Source organism: Monodelphis domestica, chromosome 1 (genome assembly GCF_027887165.1).
Source record: "Monodelphis domestica isolate mMonDom1 chromosome 1, mMonDom1.pri, whole genome shotgun sequence".
In the NCBI taxonomy this organism is placed as follows: Eukaryota; Metazoa; Chordata; class Mammalia; order Didelphimorphia; family Didelphidae; genus Monodelphis; species Monodelphis domestica.
This window is the reverse complement of record NC_077227.1, coordinates 201,714,431-201,738,775: the sequence shown is the minus strand read 5'-3', so window position 1 is coordinate 201,738,775 and position 24,345 is coordinate 201,714,431. Positions and strand designations below refer to the sequence as shown.

The 24,345-nt window shown below is 37.2% G+C and overlaps 1 protein-coding gene across 1 annotated transcript in view; it reads left to right on the top strand.

Annotated features, from left to right (window-relative positions):
* The window catches only part of GPR176 (G protein-coupled receptor 176), a 156,204-nt gene extending 132,141 nt beyond the window's left edge, over positions 1 to 24,063 (top strand). Inside the window, exons 2-3 of the mRNA XM_001380920.4 lie at positions 13,316 to 13,568; positions 20,037 to 24,063. Coding sequence (XP_001380957.2) covers positions 13,316 to 13,568; positions 20,037 to 21,159 — 1,376 coding nt within the window. The 3' untranslated portion in view covers positions 21,160 to 24,063. The remainder of the gene's footprint in view (positions 1 to 13,315; positions 13,569 to 20,036) is intronic.
* The last annotated feature ends 282 nt before the right edge of the window (positions 24,064 to 24,345 follow it).

The window sequence follows — 24,345 nt, the reverse complement described above, 5'->3', positions numbered from 1 at the left end:
AGACCTAAATTTAGGTTCCTTGTTGCAAACAGAAGAGGTGGTAGAGTTGGCTGATTTTTGGTTTCACTATATGGTTTGATATACCTTTGGGGATCATAGATTCTTGGATTCTCAGAGTTGCCATTCAAGTTTGCCTGTATTTGAAGTTTGGATTATCGACTGGTTCGTGGGTTTGGATAAATATATTGTCTTACTTCTCTAGTGCCTGGAACATAGTACGCGCTTAGTAAAGGTTTACTGACGGACTACCATAGATCTTCTCCATTCGATCTCATTAAAAACTTTTAATTCAGCCTCACTGGGGCTATATTAAACTGTTAATTCTTTGCCTCTCTGTAATGGTGCCTTATAGACATGTATCTTCTTAAATTTTCATATAACTGCAACATTTGGATGAGAATATTTATTCTCAAAATATTATATGCAAAGCAGGCATGGGGATATGGATTTCACAAGATGCTTTACTACTTTGGCAATTATTCATGAATTTGCAGTGAATTTAAATAAATGAATATACAGTTTCTTCCTGTTAATTCAATTCCTACCTAATTCAAAGATTGTTTAATTTCATCATATCCTTTGAATCAAATCAGTGGTTCCAAGAATAACACAATGTTCAGGCCTAACAGTGATCAGTTGTGATTGCTATAGACAACTGTAAGATAATTCATTCACCAACTACAGCAATGTCGCTTCATTAATTTAGAAGGGGGTCCCAGATTTTTAGACTGAGAGAACCCCCCCCCCAAATTCCACTGGAAATTCCTATTCATTTGCTATCCCCTCTATGCAAAATTCTTTCTCACTCCTCTCCCTTCAATTTTGACTATTCTATATGAAGTTCTAGTGGAGCCTGATACCATACAGCCTGCTAAGATGTCTAGCCACTATCTAACCAGCTAGAGAGCACACCTGAAACAATCAGAGTCCAAGGTAGTTAAAAAATATTACAGAAGATAGAATACCTTTAGAAATATAACAAAATCCCACAGGTATGTTGCCTTTTTTGATGTGTGAACTCTAAAGCAATTATTTAATGAAAATGCCCTTATAGAAATGCTATGAAATTGATTTTATCCTTTTGAACCCTGCAGGAGTTATTCTTGTACTTTCTACCCCAAGGTACTCTCTCTATATCTCCTTTGCCTTCTTTCTGGGAAGTGGTATGCCTCAGAGGGTTTTTAAATAAGAAACAGATTTAAGGCTACGTAAACATGTTTTTAAACTCAGTTTCTCGAGTTCCTTATTCCCATCAGGATTTTGTGACATTTGGACTACCATGATGGAAAAGTTCAATCTGATTTTACCTCAGTTTCCTTATTTATAAAATGAGGGGGTTAGAAGTATAAAAAAAACCCTAAAATATATATAGTCTATGGGGAAGATAAATGAGAATGAATTTAAGATTCATCAATGTGAAAGATATTTTAATAATAATGGGAGGAATTTAGAGGCAGCTAGGTGGCATAGTTAATAGAGTACAGGGCCTAGAGTCTAGAAGACCAGAGTTCAAATCTAGCCTCTGACACTACTAGCTTTGTGACCCTGGGCAAAACACTTAATCTCTATCTTACTTAGCTTCCCCATCTATACATTGAGGATAATAACCCATGTCCCAAGATTGTTTTGAAGATTAAAAGAAATCATATTTGTGTAGTGCTTGGTACAGAGTAGGCACTTAATAAATGCTTGTCCTTTTCTCTTCTTATCCTTCTTCCCTTTCCAAAAGGTAGAGGTATTAGATAGAATCTGATAATCAACAAGCATTTATTAATTGCTTATTATGTGCCAGGCACTGTACCTGCCATCCCATCAAGCTATCATGCTAATAGCTGTGCCCTTTTACAAACTCTTTGACAAAATTACTTACATTTTCCTCTCTTCTCACTTTTGAATGACTTTGATCTGGCTTCAGACTTCATTGTTTAATGGAAACTGTTCTTTTTAAAGTCATGAATGAAGCCTTAAGTGTTGAAAATGGAGCATTTTCTCAGTCCTCTTCCTTTTTTATTTTAAAATTTAAAATGGCTATTTATTTTTAATTTTTTAAAATATTGAGTTCCAAATTCTCTGTCTCACTTTTATACACACTGAGAATGCAAGCAATATATCAATTATACATGTGAAATCATGCCAAACACATTTCCATGTTAGCTATATTATACTAAAAAAGCTAGAAAAATATAAAAAGTGAAGAAGACTATACTTCAGTTTGTCCTGAATTCAGCAGTTCTTTCTCTGGAGATTGATACCATCCCCCCAATTTCTAATTCTTTGCCACTACAAAGAGTTACTATAATATTTTTGTGCACATAGATCATTTTTCTTGTTCTTTGTGCTTAGGGTGCAGATCTGGTATTGCTGGGTTAAAGAGTATGCACAATTTTATAACTTTTTTATAGCTTGAAAAATGTCTCTCCCTGACCTTTTGTTGTTGGCTCTGCTGCTCCAAAATTCGATTTGAGCCATTTTTAAAGTTGTTTGGAGAAAAATGTTGGGAAAGTTCAGCTGGGTGACTGCCTCTAATTCACATTTTCCCTCCTTCCTTCCTTCCTTCCTTCCTTCCTTCCTTCCTTCCTTCCTTCCTTCCTTCTTCCTTCCTTCCTTCCTTCCTTCCTTCCTTCTCCAACTTTCTTGATCTCTTTGTAGATTTGATACTATTGACCACCACCTCCTCCTGGATACTCTCTTCTCCCTGGATTTTCATGACACTGCCCTCTTCTGGTTCTCCTATATGTCTGGTTGTACCATCTCAGTATCTTTTGCTGAATGCATATCATTCTCCTTAATTATAATTATAGATGTATCTCTGGGTTCTGTGGTGGACCCTTCTCTTTTCTCTTTGTATTCTCTCTGAGATCTCATCAATTTCTATGTGCAGATATATCTATCATATATATATATATATATATATGTTGTTAACTCTTAGATTTATAAATCTACCCTTAATTTCTCTTTTGAACTCTTAATACCTTACATATTGCTTTCTCATAGATTTGTTTAATTTATTTCATTTTAAGAACCTAAATTTACATGCCTGCTACTGGTCTACCATTTGGGAAGATGTTGGACATTAGGTGTTATTTGTACAAAATGGAATTATAATTATGATTATAGTACTATAAGTGCCATCTTTGGCCCTCTAATGTTAAGGGTTTTTTTAAAAAAAAAATTAAACTAGATTAGATATTTGTGTTGCTAAAAGTCCAGTGTACTGAATTCTAAGTAGGAATCAATGAATTCTCAACAGAATGATTCGGGTCATTCTTTAATGTTTATAGCCTGTTAGGCTAATTGAATTGAAATACTGTTGGGCAATCATCATCATTGTGTTTGGATTTACTTTTTTAAGAAAAGAATCTGGGGGCAGCTGGGTAGCTCAGTGGAATGAGAACCAGGCCTAGAGACGGGAGGTTCTAGGTTCAAATCTGGCCTCAGCCACTTCCTAGCTGTGTGACCCTGGGCAAGTCACTTGACCCCCATTGCCTAGCCCTTACCACTCTTCTGCCTTAGATCCAATACACAGTATTGATTCCAAGACTGAAGGTAAGGGTTTAAAAAAAAAAAAGAAAAGAATCTATGCAAAGACCATGGATTATTTTTTACAATTTTCTTGTCTACTTGTGATTTTTAATTTACTCTGGTACCCAATTGCAGTCTATAATGTCTAAAAGCTGCTGAAAACTGATGTAAGATATATATGTTTTAAACCCTTATTTTCCTGTCTTAGTAATAACTCCCTAAATAAATGACATTAAGTGATTTGCCTAGGGTCATATAGCTAGTAACTGTCTGAGATTAGATTTGAATTCAAGTCCTTCTGATTCCAGGCCTGGTGCTCTATCCACTTCCTATGTAACTGCCTCTGCTAAGATATTTTGAAGGACTAAATTTCAGTGACCAATTTTGAATGACTAAAAGTTGACTTCATTTGCTAATAAGTGATGTTTGCAGGAACTGTATACACACATACATAATTAATAATAATTTCATTCAACTTATACTCTGATATAGTTTTCTTTAAAGAAAAGAGTGGTAACTTTAAAAAAATGGTACCTATGGTTTTATTGGTAATTGGGTCAAATAAAATCATAGGTACCATTTTTTAATAATAATAATCATAATCATAATACTAATAGCAAAAAATGTTATAGCTTTCTAAGGGTTAAAGAGTGCTTTACAAACATTCTCATTTTATTCTCATAATAACCCTGGGTGGCAACTGCTATTATTAACCTTATTTTGTATGTCAGGAAACTGAGGCAGACAGAGGCTGCTATGTAGGATCATATAGTTGATGAGTGTCCATGGCTGGATTTGAACTCATTTCTTCCTGACTCCAGGTCAAATGCTCTATTCTCTATGCTACTACATATATAGCTTCTACATATACCTAACTGGATAGCATCTATAACATTTTTCTGTAGTACCATATTTATTTTAATATATCATTTTAGTGTTTATATGTAGTGCATGTATGTGTATAGGTATGGTATGTGGCATATATAAACCTTTTATGAAAAAAACAAATTTAGGGGCACATTTTACATATGTGCTCGAGAGAATTAACAGACTTAAAGCACTTTGCAAACCTTAAGATACTATATAAATAAATGCCAAGCAATAATACTATTATTAGTTTATACTTACCAGGCCTCCAAGCTGATGATGACTTCATTCTCTGAGTCTTCTACTATATTCCTGCTGAACTCAGTGTTTATAGAGCAGCAACACAAGGGTGCTGGTAAATGTTTAACAACCTGGCTCTGGAAAAAAAAAGTATGCACACAAAGTTTCAAGTTTAATGTGCATTATTAATGCTTTCTTGGTCTAGATGACCAACTATACAATAAACCAAACCCCGATTTGTGATTGCTTATTTCCAAGATGTAAATGCTCACACTGAAAATTTAATAATTGGCTCTCGTGAGCCCATTAGAGATGGCTCCAGCACATCTTGGTTCTATGAAGAAATGTTTTTTAAAATGCCTTCATTTCATTCTACCATCAGCTGGATATAATTCAGGCATACCCAGGGAAGCATTTCTGATGAATAACTTTTATTCATACCGTTTCCCATAAACATGAGCTCACCACACAGGAGTCTGGAAAATATTATACCACATGGTCCCTATATCCATAGGGGAAATAGTCCCAATGAGGCAGCTAGGTAGCACAATGCTAGGCCTGAAGTTGAGAAGTTTGGGGTTCAAATCCAACTCTTTCTAGCTTTGTGAGCATGATGGGCAAGTCACTTAACCCTGATTGCCTAGCCCTTGCCATTTTTCTTTCTTAGAACTGATTCTAAGAGAGGAAGCAATTTTTAAAAAACGACTTACCAAGGATAGTCCTGTTCTTGTCCCTTGGCTAAGTACCTGTGGCCTTCCCTACCCCACCAACAAATAAAATTCTAAAAAGAGGTAAAAGTAGAAGCTGCCAGTAGGAAGTATTGCCTGTCAGGCAAACTGCCCATGCTTGGGGCAGACTCTGGTACTTTGATTTGATCATAAATAACTGAATCCCAGGAAAGTAAAACAGTCGATAAGAGGGCCCCACTGTATCTTTTTGATGAACGAGGGTGAAGAACAGTAGGATATCCAAGTAGCATATTTCTGGTAATAATCTATATGTAGGAAGAGGCACAAAGAATATAATCCAAGAAATGTGTGATTAAAAGTAGAAGTGGGTTGGTCAGATGTAGAAGAATTAAAAGTAGAATATGAATTCTGTGCTGATACCCATGAAATATAACAAAGCCAAACCAAACCAAACCAACAGGAAAGTCTTCAACATTTTGAGTAGACAGTCTAGAATCTATGCATTGTTGAAATTGTGAATCCATTAAAGTATTAGAGCCTTAATAATATATATCAAAGGGCTTTCAGTGTATCTTGCCAGAGTTTTCACTCTATCATTCACAGTATAAAAATTGTCTTTTAATGACCAGTTATATAGTTGAGAGTTAATACTTTCTTTTTCGAAAGTGTTGAGGTCTCCCATTGTTCATCTAAGCCCTTTGGATTTGACTTCTGGTTCAGTTAGTTGTCAATCAATGGAATCTCGTTTGCTCGTGAATATGATTTTCCCTGATGGTGCAGTTTTCCAAACAAGTGCTCATGGACCCAGTTTTGCTTCAAAAGAATAGCCCAAGCTTTCATCTTCGAGTTGCTTTACATATTTATTACATACATATTATTGAGGTAAGAGGATATGTTTGATGAGCTTCATGGATCCCTTCCAGTCTTAAGATTCTAATATAATGGGTAAGTCAAACATGAGACAACATCCAGTTAGAACCTATAATTCTAAACAATCTAGATAAACAGCCCAGGGATAGTAAGCATGGATAAGTTATTCATTTGTTCTTGATTCATGTCCAACACTTTGTGACCCCTTTTCTTGGCCAAGATACTGGAGTGGTTTGCCCATTCAACTTTTGAATGACATCATTAGGAAGTTTCCCCCCCCCCCCCCCTTTATTCTGCCACCTCCACCCTTTGATCCTAGTCCTGCCATCTGGGACCAAGCAAAATAATGTTCTTTCCTCTTTCACATTATAGCCTTTCAATACATAAATATCTTAATCTTTTCTCTAAACTAAATATCCCTCTAATTCCTTCAACAGGTAACCCATAAGGTCTGTTTAGAAGTCCTTTCACCATCTTGGTTACATTTTTACTTGTGAATGCCTTTTCTTTTCTTTTCTTTTCTTTTCTTTTCTTTTCTTTTCTTTTCTTTTCTTTTCTTTTCTTTTCTTTTCTTTTCTTTTCTTTTCTTTTCTTTTCTTTTCTTTTCTTTTCTTTTCTTTTCTTTTCTTTTCTTTTCTTTTCTTTTCTTCCTTCCTTCTTTCCTTCCTTCCCTTTCCCTCTGTCTCTCTCTCTGACACTCTCCCTCCTCCTTTTGTTTTAGAATCAACACTAAGTATAGATTCCAAGGCAGAAGAGCAGCAAGGGCTAGGTATTTGAGGTTAAGTGACTTGCCTGGGTCCCACAGCTAGGAAGTGTCTGAGGCCAGATTTGAATCCAGGCCTGACCCTCTGTCTGTTGCCCCTGTCAAGGCCTTTCTTAAAATGAACATGTGAATAAGGACAATCCTTCCCATTTGGAACACTATAGTTCTGTTACTGAGACTGGAGATTACATTAGCTTTGGGAGGTTGCTTTGTCATGCTGCTGATTACTTACACATGAATGGCTCTAGCCACCTTTGTCTCATCCCATACTTGTAAGGCAGTTTTTCACTATCACCTTTGTTGTTAGTGCTGTCCTATTGTTCTACCACATGGAGCTATTTTTGGCTCCTGACATCCAAGCCTTCATTAAAGCTATTGATAAAAGTGTTAATTAGAATAGAGGCAGGGACACAGTCAAGTGGTATTTCAGTTTAGTAAATAATTACTAAATGTCTGCTTTGGATTGGGCATTTATGCTGGAGAGAGGCAAAAAGGAAACAATCTCCGTTTCCATAGAGTGTATGTTCTAAAGGTAGGAGAGATAATTTGTACACAGATAAACAAATATAAGATACACACAAAATAAATACAGTGTAATTTCTGGGGTGAAGTGGGTCACAACAATCTGGAGGAATTAGAAAAGAAAGGATTCTTGGAAGTGGCATTTGAGATAAGTGCTGAAGGATGCTAGGGATTTCAAGAGGGGCTAGTGAAGAGGGAGTGGTATATTCCAAACATGTGGAACAGTCAGTGGTATAGCAAGAATACAAAAGATGAGAGATGTCATTAGGTATATGGGGAATATAAAGGAGGCTAATTTACTTAGAATTTCTAGAGCAAGAAAAAGGTTAATATGAAATCATCTGGAATCATGGGTGAAAAAGAGATTGTGAAGTGCTTTCAATACCAGAAGAATTTGCATTTTAGCCTAGGGAGGAGAGGGAACCATGGAAACTTCTTGAGCAGGGGAATGGCATGGTCAGATCTGTGCTTTAGGAATACCAATTTAGCAGCTGTGTAGAAGATAGAATGGGAAAAGGTGAGATTGGAAACAAGGAATTAAGAAGCTACTGTAAAAGTCCTTTCAGTAGAAATGCAATTCATACTTGATTCCCTCCCTTTTTTGTTCTGTCTTGTCTGTACTTGGTTATACTTGTAATCTATACAGTGTAGAAGTTCCTTGGTTTGAGATTTGTATCTTGTAGTTTGGAAACCTTAATTGACATGTATGGAAAATTGTTGGGGGGTAAATTAAACAATCTATTGCTATTTATGAAGTTTAATACTTCAATATAGTGGTAAATTGTTATGATTTCTCCTTTTGAAATAAGAGTTTACATTACTTTTCTTTTAAAGTTTAAGTTTTTAGAATTTGGGGGGGGGTTGCTTTTTTGTTCTATAAAAGAAGTGTTAGCAGTTTAGAATGATGCTGCTTCTGTCAAAGTGGAATGCCTTTAAATTTTTCAAGTGAGTTTTTCATAGAACCATTATTTTCTACCATTGTGTAATAATATACATTTCATTTTAGTTATTATTCTCCTAAGCTCACCTGAATCAATGCTTTTAAGGATGTGAAACTCATAAAAGAGGCTATATTAGAGTTAAATCTCTACAGAGGCTATCTGGATCTCTCTTCTTTTTTTTTTATCTATACACATCTATTATCAAGCTGTGCCACAGTGATCCTAGAAGTCTCTTTACCTATAACTGAACTCAAACTACTTTCTTTCCTCTACTGGAGTCTTTATTTAAACATCCTGTTACATGGATGAAGAGAACTCTAACATCTGGATTTGTTGGTAGTGGTGGTGAAGAGTCACAGAAATCAAAGGAGACAAGGACATTTATTTATATTCCTGTATGCAGCTGCATCTTCATAATTTGGGACTGATGCCATTTATCTCTCTCCCTTTCCCTCCCCCCCCCATCTTTCTCTCTCTTTCTCTCTTCTTCCTCTCTCTATCTCTCTGCCTGTCTCTCCCTGTAGTCAATAACTATGTATAGTCACTAAAGTATATAAAAAGGAAATAACTTTTGGGAATGAATGGGACCAGTATAGGTTCTGTATTTTGTAGGCCCATTTGCATTAAATTTTTTTGGTGGAGAGAGATGGGCAAGGAATGATATTTAACGTCACTTAAGTATTTTTTAAAAAGTGATAAACATCATATAAGTTTAGAGTTGCTGTTATAGTCAGTTTGGTTATCCAGTTGGATATTTGTCAAGAGCTTCACACTAGGAACTAGGGAATGCATTAAGGGAGCAGTTTTTGCTTAGTAGAAATAGGTGCTAAGGAGACTAAATGGACAGCCATATAACTGTTTTGCCATGAGTGGTATATGTGAATGTCTTTTTTTGGTGTTTTGCGTTTTGTCTTTCATAGTGGATGCTAATACCCTGATGCTACTACTCTGATATCATGATTAGAATCAGTTTCCTGGATTCAGATGAGATATGGTATTGTAAAACAACATATAAAAGGAGTGCTTCAAATGCTGGTGGGTTCCTCTACTTTGGAGGTCTACAAATAGAAGATAGATGGTCACTTGTCATATACATGATGGTGGTGTTTTATGTCATTTCAGTCATGTCTGACTCTTTGTGATCCCATTTGGGGTTTTCTTGGAAAAGATATTGGAGTGGTTTGCCATTTTCTTCCTTGGTTTGTTTTAGAGATGAAAATTTTGAGATAAACAGAGTTAAAGTGATTTGCCTAGGATCACAGCTAGTAAGTGTCTGAGGCCAAATCGGAACTCAAGTCTTCCTGAATTCAGGCCTGGAACTCTACTCACTGTGTCAACAAAATGCCCCATGTTATTGGGATTCTTCTTTTATTGATGGGTTAGATTGAATGATGCATGAGCTTCTGACTGTCAAATATAGCGATTCTGTGAAATGTGAACCATAGAGGTAAGAGAGGTTTCAGAGTGACAAGAATGAGAGTGGGCTAAAAGGGCAGGTAAAAACCACAGTTATATACAAGGCAGTGTGGTGTAGTAAGTGAGAGCTGGCCTCAAAGTCAGAAAGTCTTGGATGTAAGTCTTGCTTGTGACACACTGGTTATGACTGGACAAATAACTTAATCCCTTGGTGCTCCAGACTATAAATTATAGAGGGAATTTTAACACCTGGGAATTCTTTATATGAATGAAATCAGGTGTACTCACTATACTTATCTCTCTCTATAAAGCATAGAACAGTATAAAATAAGGTTCTAGGGCAGAGGATTCCTGGGGAGCCAGCTAAGTCTCAATGTAAAGGGGGCTTAAAGAAGACAACTTGGAAAAGATTGATAAAGGTCAATTGTTTTGACTTCTGAAAGTCAATTGTTTGCCTTAGATTTGAAGATTTCCTGTGATTTTTAGCAATCAGCCTAATCACCACCACCAAAATTATTAGCAGCCTTTCCTCCCATATTTGTCTAAAAATAGTAGTGAAAGATGAGAATTCAGCATAATTTCATGTCAGTTCTGAAAGTAGTATTTCTGAAAACTTGCCCAGTGATCATAAGGTTTTGACCCCCAAAAGAGATGATTATTATGTACTTTGAAAATAACAGGTATTCTTCATGTATTATTCTAAGTACTTTTTAAAATGTTTGTCATGATTATAGGAGGTAGATGGGGTAGAGTGATAGCTATTGTGAAAATCAGCCTCTATTTGGTTTTAAAAGAATAAAATTTTCTCCAACTTTCATCAGTAAAATGGGGATACTAATATTTTCACTACTTACCTTCTGGAGTTGTTGGCCCTACATACACGTGTGAGAGCTAGTAATGTTTTTGTTTGCTTGTTTGTTCATTTGAGGCAAACAGAGTTAAATGACTTGCCCAGGATCATAGAGCTAGTAAGTGGCTGAGGCTGAATTTGAACTCAGGTCTTCCTGCCTACAAGCCCAGCACTGTGCAACCTACTTACCCTGAGAGCTAGTAATATTAATGAAACGTTATTAATTGACACTAATTTTGCTTCCCCATTTGCAAATGACTTTCCCCATTTTTTCAGTTATCCAGAAAGTTCATCAGGCATTTGACCACCAAAACCAAAGGGAGTAAATAGGAGGGCGAAAGAGATTGTACCAAGTTTCCTATTTTATATCAGGGAAGAGATGAAGTAATATGGTACGTTATCCAATGAGTTAGAGGTTCTCAAATTACAAATACTCCTTTCACTGTATAATTCTCACAAGTAAATGGCCTGCAGGAGCCAAATAGGAAGTAATGCAAACACTGCTTGGACTGAATTGCTTTGCAAACTGCTAAGCCAATCTCTGAGTCAGCATATCAAACCTATACAAAGTTAGAAGAAGAAGACATTTCCTCCAAGCAAGTGACCTACATATGCAAAGAGGCTTGTTGATTCCTATCTCATCCTTTGTAGCAGAAAATAGGCCATAGTGGGATAATATAGCTGCCTACTGATTTGGGTGCTTCATCACGAGTAATAAAAATGTCAAAACATTACAACTGGTTGCCCCACTTTCTTCTCACTTGGGGGTTAAAAAGTTATCTTAAAAAGTGTGGCTAAAGTTTCCCCCCATCTAACCTCTTGGGATCTCAGTGTTCTTATCTGTAAAATGGAAGGGTTAGACTAGATAGGGTGAGGTCCCTTCCAGCACAAGATTTGTGATCCCATTATCTTATTTCAGCCCATGAAAATTCATTGTGTGAGTATTTTCTCATCAGCCATCAATAGTGGGAGGCACTATAGTATGATACAGAATACAGGCTCTCAGATAAGAACCTGGATTGACATTTTCTTTGAATCTGGGTTCAAATTTTCAACCTGTATGGCCCTGAGCAAGTCTAGTAACCTCCCAGAACTTCAGGGTTTGTTTGCTTGTTTGTTTTTATTATTTAGTGATTTAAGTTGTGTCCAAGTTTTTATTATACTATTTGAGATTTTCTTGGCAAAGATATTAGAGTGGTTTGCTATTTTTTTCTTCAGTTTATTTTACAGATGAGGAAACTGAGGCAAATTGGGTTAAGACACTTGCCTAGGGTCACACAGCTATTGAGAGTCTGAGGATCTGAGATTGGATTTGAACTCAGGAAGATGAATCTTTCTGACTCCAGATCTGATATTCTCTTCACTCTTCACCTCGCTACCCTACTGATATATTTAGCCATCTTCAAAACTTTTTCCAGCACTCTGTCCGTTGTACCACTTCAGTTTCTTCTTCTATAAAAGGGAGCAATTAGATTAGATGGCTTCTTAGGTCCCCTCCCACTCCAGACCTATGAACCTAAAAGTACTGGACTTGGATTGTATTTGAATCCTGCCTTTAATACTTATTATTCATATGATGACAGCCAAGTAATTTAACCACTCTGAGTCTGTGTTTCTTAATCTGAAAAATGGGAATAATAATACTAGCAGTGGAACTTCAGAGAGTTGTTGTGAAGATTAAATTAGCTACTACATGTAAAGTGTTTTGTAAACCTTAGTGGTCTATATGGGGTTTAGGACTGGACCTGTGATTTCACTGGTATAAGGAATTCTGGAATGAAGAAACTCCTTTGCCAATGAAGGTCATCATCTTCTCCATAATTTATAATCTTTGTTGCTGAGAGCCCTAGAGACATCTGACTCATAGCCAATATGTGTCAGATTATCATTGTTGTTTAGTTGTGTCCAACTCTTCGAGACCCCATTTGAGGTCTTGGCAAAGATACTGGTTTGCTGTTTCTTTCTCCAACTCATTTTGTAGATGAAGAAACTGAGGCAAACAGAGTAGTGCTTGCCAGAGTCATACAGAAATTAAGTGTCTGAGGTCAGATTTGAACTCAGGAAGATGAGTCTTTCTGACTCCAGACTTAATACTCTATCCACTGAGCCACCTCGCTGCCCTACAGATACATTTAGCCATCTTCAAAACTTCAGTTCACTAACAACTACTTCTCGATTCAGGTCACTAAATCACATCTTACAAATCAACCAGTTGAGGAACTGGCTGAGATTCATTTATACTTAACATAGCTCCAGTGCCTTACCCACTGTCCTACCTAGCTGCCTCTAATATGAATATAATTAATAGGAATATTTAAGCAACACCTTTTATTTATTGTTTTCTTTTCCTTTTTTAGCAACATCTTTTAAATCCAACAATAAAAATGTGAATTTGTATCTTTGGAGATTTAGGAAAAAAAACATTTTTTTCTTTGTTTTGTGTTCTGATATCTTTCCACAAAACTTTGTGGTATTGTTTAATAGGAACATAATATAATTACATCGACATAATTAGTATAAGTATTTAAGCAATGTCTCTTAAACCCAACTACAGATATGAATTTGAGACTTTGGGAATTTTTTTCTTAATCTGTTTTCTTTACTTAATTGCTTTATGTTTTTGATATCTGGCCAGGAAACTTCATGGTGTTGTGGTCGACCTGCCGCACAACTGTGTTCAAATCTGTCACCAACAGGTTCATTAAAAACCTGGCCTGCTCGGGGATCTGTGCAAGTCTGGTGTGCGTGCCTTTTGACATCGTCCTCAGCGCTAGTGCCCACTGCTGTTGGTGGAGTTACACCATGCTCTTTTGCAAGGTGGTGAAGTTCTTACACAAAGTGTTCTGTTCCGTGACCATCCTCAGCTTTCCTGTCATTGCTTTGGACAGGTAAGGTAGATTAATTGTGGCCTTTTTTCTGTTTATTTATTTTTTAATTATTAAAGAAAAAAATCAGCAGCCTAAGACTAAATGTGACTGTTAGTGTAGCATTTCCCATAGTGCTTTTCAGTCAACCACCTGTCAGGAATACTGAGCATCTTAAGCATTTGTTGCAGCATAATCTATTTGTTTATTGTTGGGCAAGGGAAATGCATGCTCACACACACACACACACACAGACACACAGACACACATAAGAGACTTGGGTGGATTACATCATTAAGATGAATTGGTGCTTGCTGTGCCATGATGCTAGAATGGCAACTTAGCTGGAAATAGTGGTATTTGCACTGCTGTTTGTAGTTAGTGGCTCATCTGACTTTATAACTGTGTAAATGGGTTGATTTACTATAAATATGAAAACATTTCTAATGAAGTCACAAAATGATTCCACATTTAGTTGGTTCGAGTAAAATGATTCTAGTTTCCTCTGTATTTCCTCTTTTTTTTAGGGCTTATACAATATAAATATTGCTCCTTCTCCCCTTTCATTAACTTTTTTTTTTAAGGCAAGCAGGGTTAAGTTACTTGCCCAAAGTCACATAGCTAGTAAATGGATGAAGCTGGATTTGAATGCAGGTTTTTCTGATTCCAACCCTAGCACTTTTATCTACTATACCACAAAGCTGCCCCTTTCCTTAGATTTTTCAGTTAGAAGGAGAGGAAAGAGGAATGGAATGGGAATTAGGAGTCAAGGGTTTAATTTCCATCTCTAACATTTATAAGCTGGGTTGAGAGGTAGTGTTTCTAAGCCTCAGTGTATCCCTGTGGAAAATGGATAATTCTCTTTTTTATTTGTCTTACTATTCTTTTGGTCAGTAAGTGAACAAGAATTTATTAATTGCCTACTATGAGCCATGCAGGGTAGCTGGGTGGTGCAATGGATAGAGCACTGGACTGGGAATCAGGAAGACTCATCTCCATGAATTCAAATCTACTCTCAAATATTTGCTACCTGTATGACCCGGGGCAAGTTATTTAACCCTGCTTACTTTAGTTTCCTTATCTATAAATTGAGTTGGGGAAAGAAATAGCAAACCACTCCAGAGTCTTGGCTAAGAAAACCCTGAAATGGGAGGTGGGAGTAGCTAGGTGGCTAAGCGGACTAACTGTGTAACCCTGGGCAAATCCCTTAACCTCCATTGCTTAGTCCTTCTTGCTCTTCTGCCTACATAGTATTGATTCTAAGATGGAAGGTAAAGGTTTTTTTAAAAAAAGAACAAAAGAAAACTCCAAAATAGAGTAATAGAGTTACACATGACTGAAATGACTGAACAACATGGGCTGTGTACTATGCTAAGCACTATTAATTAAATAGAATTTTTTTTTGTTTTAAACCAGAAAATAATCTGCATAAAACTGATAGAAAGAACTTCTTTGAGAACTTGGAGTGTGGTTGTAAATGGAAGTGAATCTATTTCCTTCTGAACAAAATGGAGATAATGATGGTATCTACAAAAAATCATTGTGGGAGTCGAATGAGATAGTGGATAATAAGATTCATGAGCCTTTGGTGTTTCCTAAATGGGAGCTCTTTCAACCAGATAATGTGTGTGACTTGATGCTAAAATGCATTGTCAGAAGTCACCCACAGATGTTGTTGACCCATTTTTTTTACTGAAGAAATAGGTATCTTATTCCATATTTTTGGGAACTCGAGATTCTTAATGATAATATCATGAATATTATGTTATGTTATAAAAATCTAGCCCATGTGACAACCAGACTCGGTCCAGGTGAATGGGTTTTAGAAGTGTTTGCTGAACTGGTAAAACCTATATGGCACTATTTAACATCTCAGGGAATAGGAGGAAGGAAGAAAGAGAAGATCTGAATCCTAAAATGTTAGAAAATGATTGTCAAAAATTGTTTCTACATGTAACTGAAAAAAAGAAATATTTGCTGATGATATAATTACTGCTAATAAAGGATTTCTAAGAAAGCAACAAAGAATTAGGAGGAACGATAAACATAAGATGTTATAATATGCAATTAAAACAATCTATTTAAATTATATATTGATGCCCTGTCCCAATGGAAATTGGATAAAGGAGCAGACATTAACATTATTATAATCTCCTTCCTATATAAATTTAACTGATTTAAAGCAAGGAAGAGGCAAAAAACCCTAGAAACCAGTTTGAATAGCAAACACTTTATCTTTTTATGAAGAGGAATTATACGACAGTCAAGCAATGCAAGATTAAGACAAAAACTAATTTTTATAATATTATAGAAGAGGATGAGGCAAGATTATAAGTAATATAATCTGAAAATAGAGAGTAGCAGTAGAAGAGGGGAAAATTAGTTTATAAACAGTTTAGCATGAGACTTAACTTAGTCATACCTTTCCATGAACATTCAAGTCCAATTTAGGAAAAGAGTGACAAACATGAAAAACGGTTAAATATCTGTAATTTCTAAAAATGTTTTCTTTACCACTGATACTGAGGTGCCCACCCATGTTTGGATTCTAACTTAATAGATCTTATAGAGCTGCATGAGGAATTAGAAATGTGAAGAGGGGAAAGACAGGAAAAACATCTGGATTAGATCAATTTTACACAGAGGATGTTCAGTTCTAGAGACAATGAAATTTTGAAGCCATTGAAGGATCAGTTCTCAAGGTCTCTGCAAGAAGGAAAGATATAGAATGAATGGAAAATATCCCAGACATAAGTGCAAGAAAAAAAGACAATTAAGAAGATTTCAAAAACTATCAATCCTTAGTTGTATTTTCACATCTCTAGAAAAATTACTTATAAGAAAAATTTGCACATGAATCAAAAGTTCTTTGATGAAAATATGGGAAGGGGAATGGCTTTCACAAATGATATTCTGCAGTGAACCCTATCTTTTTAGTGATACATTGATAAGAAAGGGTGAAGAGGATCCAAGATCTATTGTTTGTTGATATAAAAAAAGCATTTGATTCAGTAGAACATTAAAAATTTCCTATAACAAAATGATTCTTGTGGATCCAATGAATCATATAAGATTCCTTGATAGATACAACAAACTTCATTTTAATTTGACCTCTGGTTAGTAATATCAAGAAAGACACAAAAATAGGAATACATATGCTCACTGAACATATTTGTCATTGTGTTTCCTCTGTCTTAGGAGAAATTCAGTGCAGAGTCTATATGAAAAATTGATTCTCTGCGTTTTCCAGAGTCCTCTAAATGCTTCTATTTGTGAATGTCATGGTATGGCAGGTCCTGGAACATTCCAGAGCTCCTTCAATGACATGACTTCTTTTAATGGTACTCACTTAAAGGAATTTAGCCTAAACACTCACACAGGAAAAATCGAGTGGACAAAAAATGCCTATACCATCTACTGTGATATGAAATTACATGAAAACTCCATAGAGCTGGTTCATCAGTACATATATCTTGAGCAGTTTCTTCAGTCAATGAACTGCACTAAGAAATCAACTGGAGGAAGAAAATAGGTTGGATTGTATCCAAGAAATTACACAATACTTTCAGTGATCTCAACTTTCTTCTTAAAACAAAAAGCTATCTTTTTAATACCATTCTTATTTTGATGAAGCTATATGGCAATGAACCCTGGAATAGTACAATATCAAAACAATCAAAGGAATATCCACCTAAAGGGTAATGAAGGGGATTCATAGTGAGTATAAAAAGGCTGTAGTTGAATTATATATTTAAAAATATAAAAGATGTCATCAAGCATATACACACATATATACATATACACTTAATTTTACATATACATGATTGGAATGAGAGGTGACTCTGTCACAAAGTAAGAGCTAGGAATAATAGATAGCTTATTGTGTTAGTATTTATTTATTATCTAGTCCTAAAAGATGGTTCGTCAGCATGTTTGAGTGAATCCTCTGAAGAGTATTTTATGGGAGGACATAGACAAGAATTACATAGTATGAGAAGGCATGGATGAATTGTTCTAATGTATTACTTCATTGGAGGTAGTGTCCACATCAATGAAATCATAAATCCCCTGAAATACTGAAGGATGATTACAATAGAGCAGGAATAGATTACTTTTGTAGGGTCCACATCTGCCCCTTGAATCTAAACAAGAAAACTTGTTCTTTATTATTATTACTAGCATTCCATATGGAAGGGAGGAAAGAAAATAACCATTTATTAAATTATTAAATTAAACCATTTATTAAATACCTACTTTGTGCCAGGCACTATGCTAAGTGATTTATAGATCCTCAGAACAAACCTGAGAGGTAGGTGCTAGTACTATCTCCATTTTACAGTTGATGAAATGGAGACAAACAGAGGTTAAGTATCTTGTCCAGGGTCACACAATACAAACATGGTATATAAGATGAGATTTGAATTCAAGTTTTCTTTCAAGTCCAATACTCTATCCATTTTATCATACTGCATCCATGAAAGAAGTTGGGGTATAATCACAGATTTTGAGCTAGAAAATGAAGGAGTTGGATTAGATGACCTTAAAATACCTTTCCAGTTCCAAATCTATTATCCTAAGTGACCTCTGATTACTTGGGACTATAGCTTTTAGACAGAAGTGGTTCAATGATCTGAAAAATTCCATAATTCCCCAACCAGTTTCATGAAACTCCAACAGATGGTCACCCTAGAGTATACTAAGGGGGTTATAAATTTCTATAGCCTTAATTATCATTAGTATTTTTCCCTCTTTTGAAAGGATAAACTACCACCAGAAGCCCCAGCTTCTCTCCAATCTGATTTTGGTACAAATCTAATTTGCAGGCAGTTAAAATCACTTAATTGCTGTTAGGGATATTGATTGACCAACATTATAAAAGTGACTATTGAGTTGGCACTGATTTTACTTGCTGAATTGACTTTGTGGAAGTGCCTGACCAGAGTCCATCCTTCATTCTGGGCTCTTTTCAGATCAATTTTGAATCTAATCATATTTAGCACAGAAGTAACTGTGTGGGAGTGTAGTTTGAGTGGAAGTAGAGACATGTTTGTTTTAGTAGCTGTGACATCTGCAAGTAGACAGTATCATAAGTTTACATTCAAGAGGCTTCCAAGTTAAATTTTTGAAAATTGTCTTTTATTTTCAAATTGAAAAATAAATATATCTTCAAGGGAGAATGCTTACTCTCACATCAAAGAGATGCTTTGGGTGGGTGTTCATGCCATAGATGATAGAGCTTTATATAACTTCATATAAATTGAAATTCTTTTCCTATTGTTCAAATCATAGCATTTTAGAGTTGAAAGGGACCTCAGGGGCATGTAGGCCAACCCCTTGCCTAAAAAGGAAACCAACTACAATGTCACTGCCAACTGGTCATCTAGCTTTTACTCAAAAACTTCTAATGGGGATTGGGAATGGTAAGGACCCAATACCTCCCAAAACACCCCATTCCACTTTGAGATTGTTCTAATTGTTAGGAAGATTTTCTTGGCATAAATTCAACATTTTTCTTCTTATCTTTTCTACTTATTGCTCTAAGGCTCTCTAGGACAATCCTTCAGATATTGAAGGCACTTGTCTTCCCAACTTTCTCTGCGACTAATCTTAATAAAGTACATGGAAGAGTTTTATTTATTTATAATTTTATTTTTTAATTTGGAAAATTGTATTTAATTAATTAATTTAGAAGTTTTTTCCATGGTTACATGATTCATGTTCTTTCCCTTCCCTCCTCCCACCCCCCTCCCATAGCCAATAAGCAATTCCATTGGGTTTTACATGTGTCACTGATCCAGACCTATTTCCATATTATTGATATTTGCACTAGGGTGATCATTTAGAGTCAACATCCCCCATCATATCCCCATCAAACCATGTGATCAAGCAGTTGTTTTTCTTCTGTGTTTCTATCATGGAAGAGTTTTAGAAGTACCAAAGACAAGCTTGTGGAATTGACCTTGGACAAATTGCTTAACCTTTGTTACCTCTTCTGTAGGTTGAAATAATTCTTTCCAGGCTCAAAATTATGTAATTAGGACTATAGAATAGTTTCATTCATTTAGCCTTCTGTATTTGGCTAGTGATATTTCTAGAATTGTGCAGCAAAAGCCTTAATACTTCAGACGATGCTTTAAGCTTCCTCTGTGCTATGAATGGAAGGGTTAACCCAATACTTTTCACCATGGGTCCTCTTTCTACCATGTACTAGTAATCAAATAATTTCTTTTAAACCCATACCTTCTCTCTTCTAATCAATACTGAGTATTGGTCCCAAGGTAGAAGGGCAGAAAGGCCTCGGCAGTGGGGGTTAAGAGACTTGCTCAGGGTCACACAGCAAGGAAGTGTCTGAGACCAGCTTTGAACCCAGGGCTTCTTAACTCCAGGCATGGCCCTTAATCCACTGAGCCACTAAGCTGCCCCAGTAATTAGCTAATTTAAAGTATTTCTCTCATTGTAAAACGTTGTATTTTGTTCTTGTCTATCTTACAGATACTACTCAGTCCTATACCCATTAGAGAGAAAAATCTCTGATGCCAAGTCCCGTGAGCTGGTGATATACATCTGGGCCCATGCAGTGGTGGCTAGCATTCCTGTGTTTGCCGTGACCAACGTAGCTGACATTTATGCCATGTCCACCTGCACGGATGCCTGGAACTATAACCTGGGTCATCTGTTGTATGTCCTGATCTATAACGTCACCACTGTCATCTTGCCCGTGGCCATGGTCTTCCTCTTCATGATTCTCATTCGCCGGGCCTTGAGTGCCAGCCAGAAGAAGAAGGTGATCATCGCAGCCCTCCGGACGCCCCAGAACACCATCTCCATCCCCTATGCTTCCCAGAGGGAGGCTGAGCTGCACGCCATGCTGCTGTCCATGGTGACTATATTCATCTTCTGCAGCGTGCCCTACGCCACCTTGGTCGTCTACAGGGCTGTGCTCAATGTCTCCGATACGTCAGTCTTCCTGCTGCTCACTGCCATCTGGCTGCCCAAAGTGTCTCTCCTGGCCAATCCCGTTCTCTTCCTGACTGTAAACAAATCTGTCCGCAAGTGCTTGATGGGAACCTTGGTGCAACTTCACCGCCGATATAGTCGCCGCAATGTGGTGAGCTCTGGAAGCGGGGTCCCCGACGGGGCCCTGGAACCCAGCGTGCGCTCGGGTAGCCAGCTCCTGGAGATGTTCCATATTGGGCAGCAGCAGATCTTCAAGGCCACAGAGGATGAGGAGGAGAATGAGATCAAGTCCATTAGCTCCAGTGACTACCAGGTGAAGGAAATCCCTGCCGACCGCCTGGAGGCAGAGCAAGAGCTACACAGTGCCTCTCTGCCCGCACCGCCAGGCACAGTAGATTCTCTGGGTCACGGAGTGCTGGCAATGGCTGCCGAGGTCGAGGCGGCTCCTGAAAAATATTCCCTGCAGTTTGGCTTTGGACCTTTTGAGCTGCCTCCCCAGTGGCTCTCAGAGAACCGAAACAGCAAGAAAAGGTTGCTTCCTCCCCTGGGGAACACTCCCGAGGAACTGATCCAGACCAAGTTGACTAAGCCGGGGAAGGTGGAGCGGAAGATGAGTAGGAACAACAAAGTCAGCATCTTTCCCAAAGTGGATTCTTAGCAAGGGCTGGAGCCTTCTTGAGCTTGGCCGTATTGTGCGATCCCATGGATCGGCGTCGCCATCTCTTAGGGGCTGTGTGTGTGTGTGTGTGTGTGTGTGTGTGTGTGTGTGTGTGTGTGTGTGTGAGCGCGTGTGCCACGTACAGAGATGGGAAAGGGAAACATATATCAAAGTATTCTTATTTTTTTATCTATGTCTCTGTGTCCCCAGTGTTAACGGTAAAGTTCACATTCTACTTTGTGGAAACTACAACCTTCCCTTCCCTCCATATTCACGTCCCCGGGACTTCTCGTCCTCTCCACCATTTTCCCCTGGGAGGTTGAGACCTACGGAAACCCAGCCGAAGCCACCAGCTGTCTGAAGGAAGCCCAAGACACCTGTGCATAATAGAGCCAGGACCAATTGTTTCATTCCCTCAAGAAGAGCCGATTTCAACTGTTAAGCCTCTCTTTTTTGTTGTTTTTGTTTTAATGTTTTCTAGTCCCTTTTCTTCCTAGGAAGCTAAACCATTCTAAATGACAGCTCGCAATGATTCTTTGGTACTAACACTGTGCTCTAAGGAAGGGATTTAGAATCCTTCCCAGTCTTACACATATGGAAAATCAAGTACTCACCATTTCTGGTTGGGGGAAAGGTTTACCACCTAGAGCTTAAGTTTCACGGAACTCTCCTTTAGGCTACACAGTCAGTACCAGAGAGAAGATACGGAACTGTAAGATGTTTCAGGCTACCCACCTATTCTCTCCCATCTCTACCTTTTGTTGGAGCATCAGTAACTAAGAGGCAGCTGGGACCAAAGAGCTGTTCTGAGAACCAGTAAGACCTGAGTTCAAGTCCTTCCTCTGACATCAGTTCTGGTGGGCTCTCTCTGGGCAAATCACAATCTTTCAGTGTTCTAGGTAATTTACTAAGACTATAAGAGGAAGAGAACTTGCCAACTGGTTTTGAGAAGAAGGAGTCTCCTCATCTGAGAGTTCCTTTTACTACTGTGCTAATCTCAGGTGTATTCTTTATCAGTAATCCAGAGGTACATTACAAAACTTCAGAGCTAGGGACCAAGAGAGACTGAGAAGAAAGGAAAAGTGCCCAAGACATTAGTTTTTCTTTTCTTTTCTTTTCTTTTCTTTTCTTTTCTTTTCTTTTCTTTTCTTTTCTTTTCTTTTCTTTTCTTTTCTTTTCTTTTCTTTTCTTTTCTTTTCTTTTCTTTCTTTTCTTCCTTCTCTTTCTTTCTTTCTTTCTTTCTTTCTTTCTTTCTTTCTTTCTTTCTTTCTTTCTTTCTTTCTTTCTTTCTTTCTTTCTTTCTTTCTTTCTTTCTTTCTTTCTTTCTTTCTTTCTTTCATAAAAACCCTTACTTTCCTTCTTGGAATCAATGATGTGTATTGTTTCTAAGGCAGAAGAGTGGTAAGGGCTAAGCAATGGGGATTAAGTGACTTGCCCAAGGTCACACAGCTGGGAAGTGTCTGAGGTCAAATTCAAACCCAGGACCTCCCATCTCTAGGCCTGGCTCTCAATCTCACCCAGCTGCCCCACCCTTTTTCTTTTTCTTACCCTACTAAGTGAACTGTGCCAGATGAAAACCAGTAAGAGTAAAAGTGTGTTAAAGAGGGGCAGGTAGGTAGCACAGTGGATAAAGCCCAGGGTCTGGAGTTGGGGAGACTTGGATTCAAATCTGAACTCAGGTATTTTCTAGCTGTATGACCCTGGGCAAGTCGCTTAACCCTGTTTACCTAGCCCTTACCCTTCTGTCTTAGAGTTCTTAGAGTTGTTATTGAGACAGAAAGTTAAGGGGGTTTTTATTTATTTTTTATTTTTTTATTTAATTATTAAGGGTTTTTAAAAGTACATTAAAGAGATGTAAATGGGTTCTCTCTTTAATTTTTTTTAACATAGAACACATTTCTTTTGGAAATCATATGACTATTTTTGCCCAACTCCCTGTAAGCCAGATTCTTTGGAAAATTAATCTGAAATGAATGAGAAGCTGAAGCACCTGTTTCCAAAGTTTGCTTCTCTCAGATGAATTTCTAGTGTGAGTCTCCAGGAAGTTCCTGGAAGAAGGACACCTCTTCTAATGACTTGTACCAATGAAATCAAATTTACCTGAAAAAAGAGGCAACCAAATCTCCACTATCCTAGGCCTCTAGACTCTTGCTGAAGGTAAGGGAAGTGAGCTCATTCTTGTTCTTGTACATGGGAGCACCAAGTTAAATCTCCATCCTTGCACACACCCTGTGCCTAGATTCTAAATTTATTGGGTTCTCCTGCCTTCCCTTTTCTGATCAGAGAATCCCACCTGCTCTTCAGTGGGGATCCAGACCCTCCTTGGGGTTCCCTCCCATCTTTCCTTCAATTAATTGTATCTTCATATGTATTTTAAGTGTAAGTTTCCAGTTATTACATTTTGTAAGACCCCTATTCTTTACCATCATGGTAAAAACCTTTATTTGGTTGCAGGTAATATTCCTTAGTTACCTCTCCTTGTGTGTTGTGTCACCCCTGGTGTGGTTGACCTAAAGCACAAATAGCGACTGTTAAATACTCTCTCGAGGTTTATACTGCTACTCCCTCTGTGCATGACAGACCCTCCATCTATAACTTTTTGCCAGTGTATTTAATGTGTTCCTTACAGTGTAGCTTTCAAAAACACGCAGTCATGACAACTTTTATTTAAAACAAAAACAAGTGGGAAGTTTTGCCTCGTTTACACAAGTTTTCCAAACATGGACACTTCTGTGTTGTTTTGAACAAATATATGGACATTATAAAGTCTGCTGAGGCAGGGCATATTTCTTAGATATTTCTGAAGCAAATGGATGGCTTCTGACAGATCAATGCAGAGTGAATTTCTATGACTTAAAGACTAACATTTTAATAAAAAATATAAACAGCCATTTATAAACTCAAGAAGAGTTGTATGGGTTTCTTCTGTTTTCTTTCTGCGCATCTATTGACTGGTGTCACTGTGGAGTTATAATTTTCTATGATCATTTATGTAGCATTGCAGTAGAATTTCTTTGTAATATTTCTTAACACAGAGAATTATAAAAAAATTTAAAAATGAACACTTAGAAACTTCTAATAAATGGTATAAATATGGGCAAGAATTGTTTTAGATTTGACTTTATTGGATGGAATACTGAGCAAGGGAAGGGAAAGAAAAGGATTGGGGTTGGGGTGGTGGAGAGC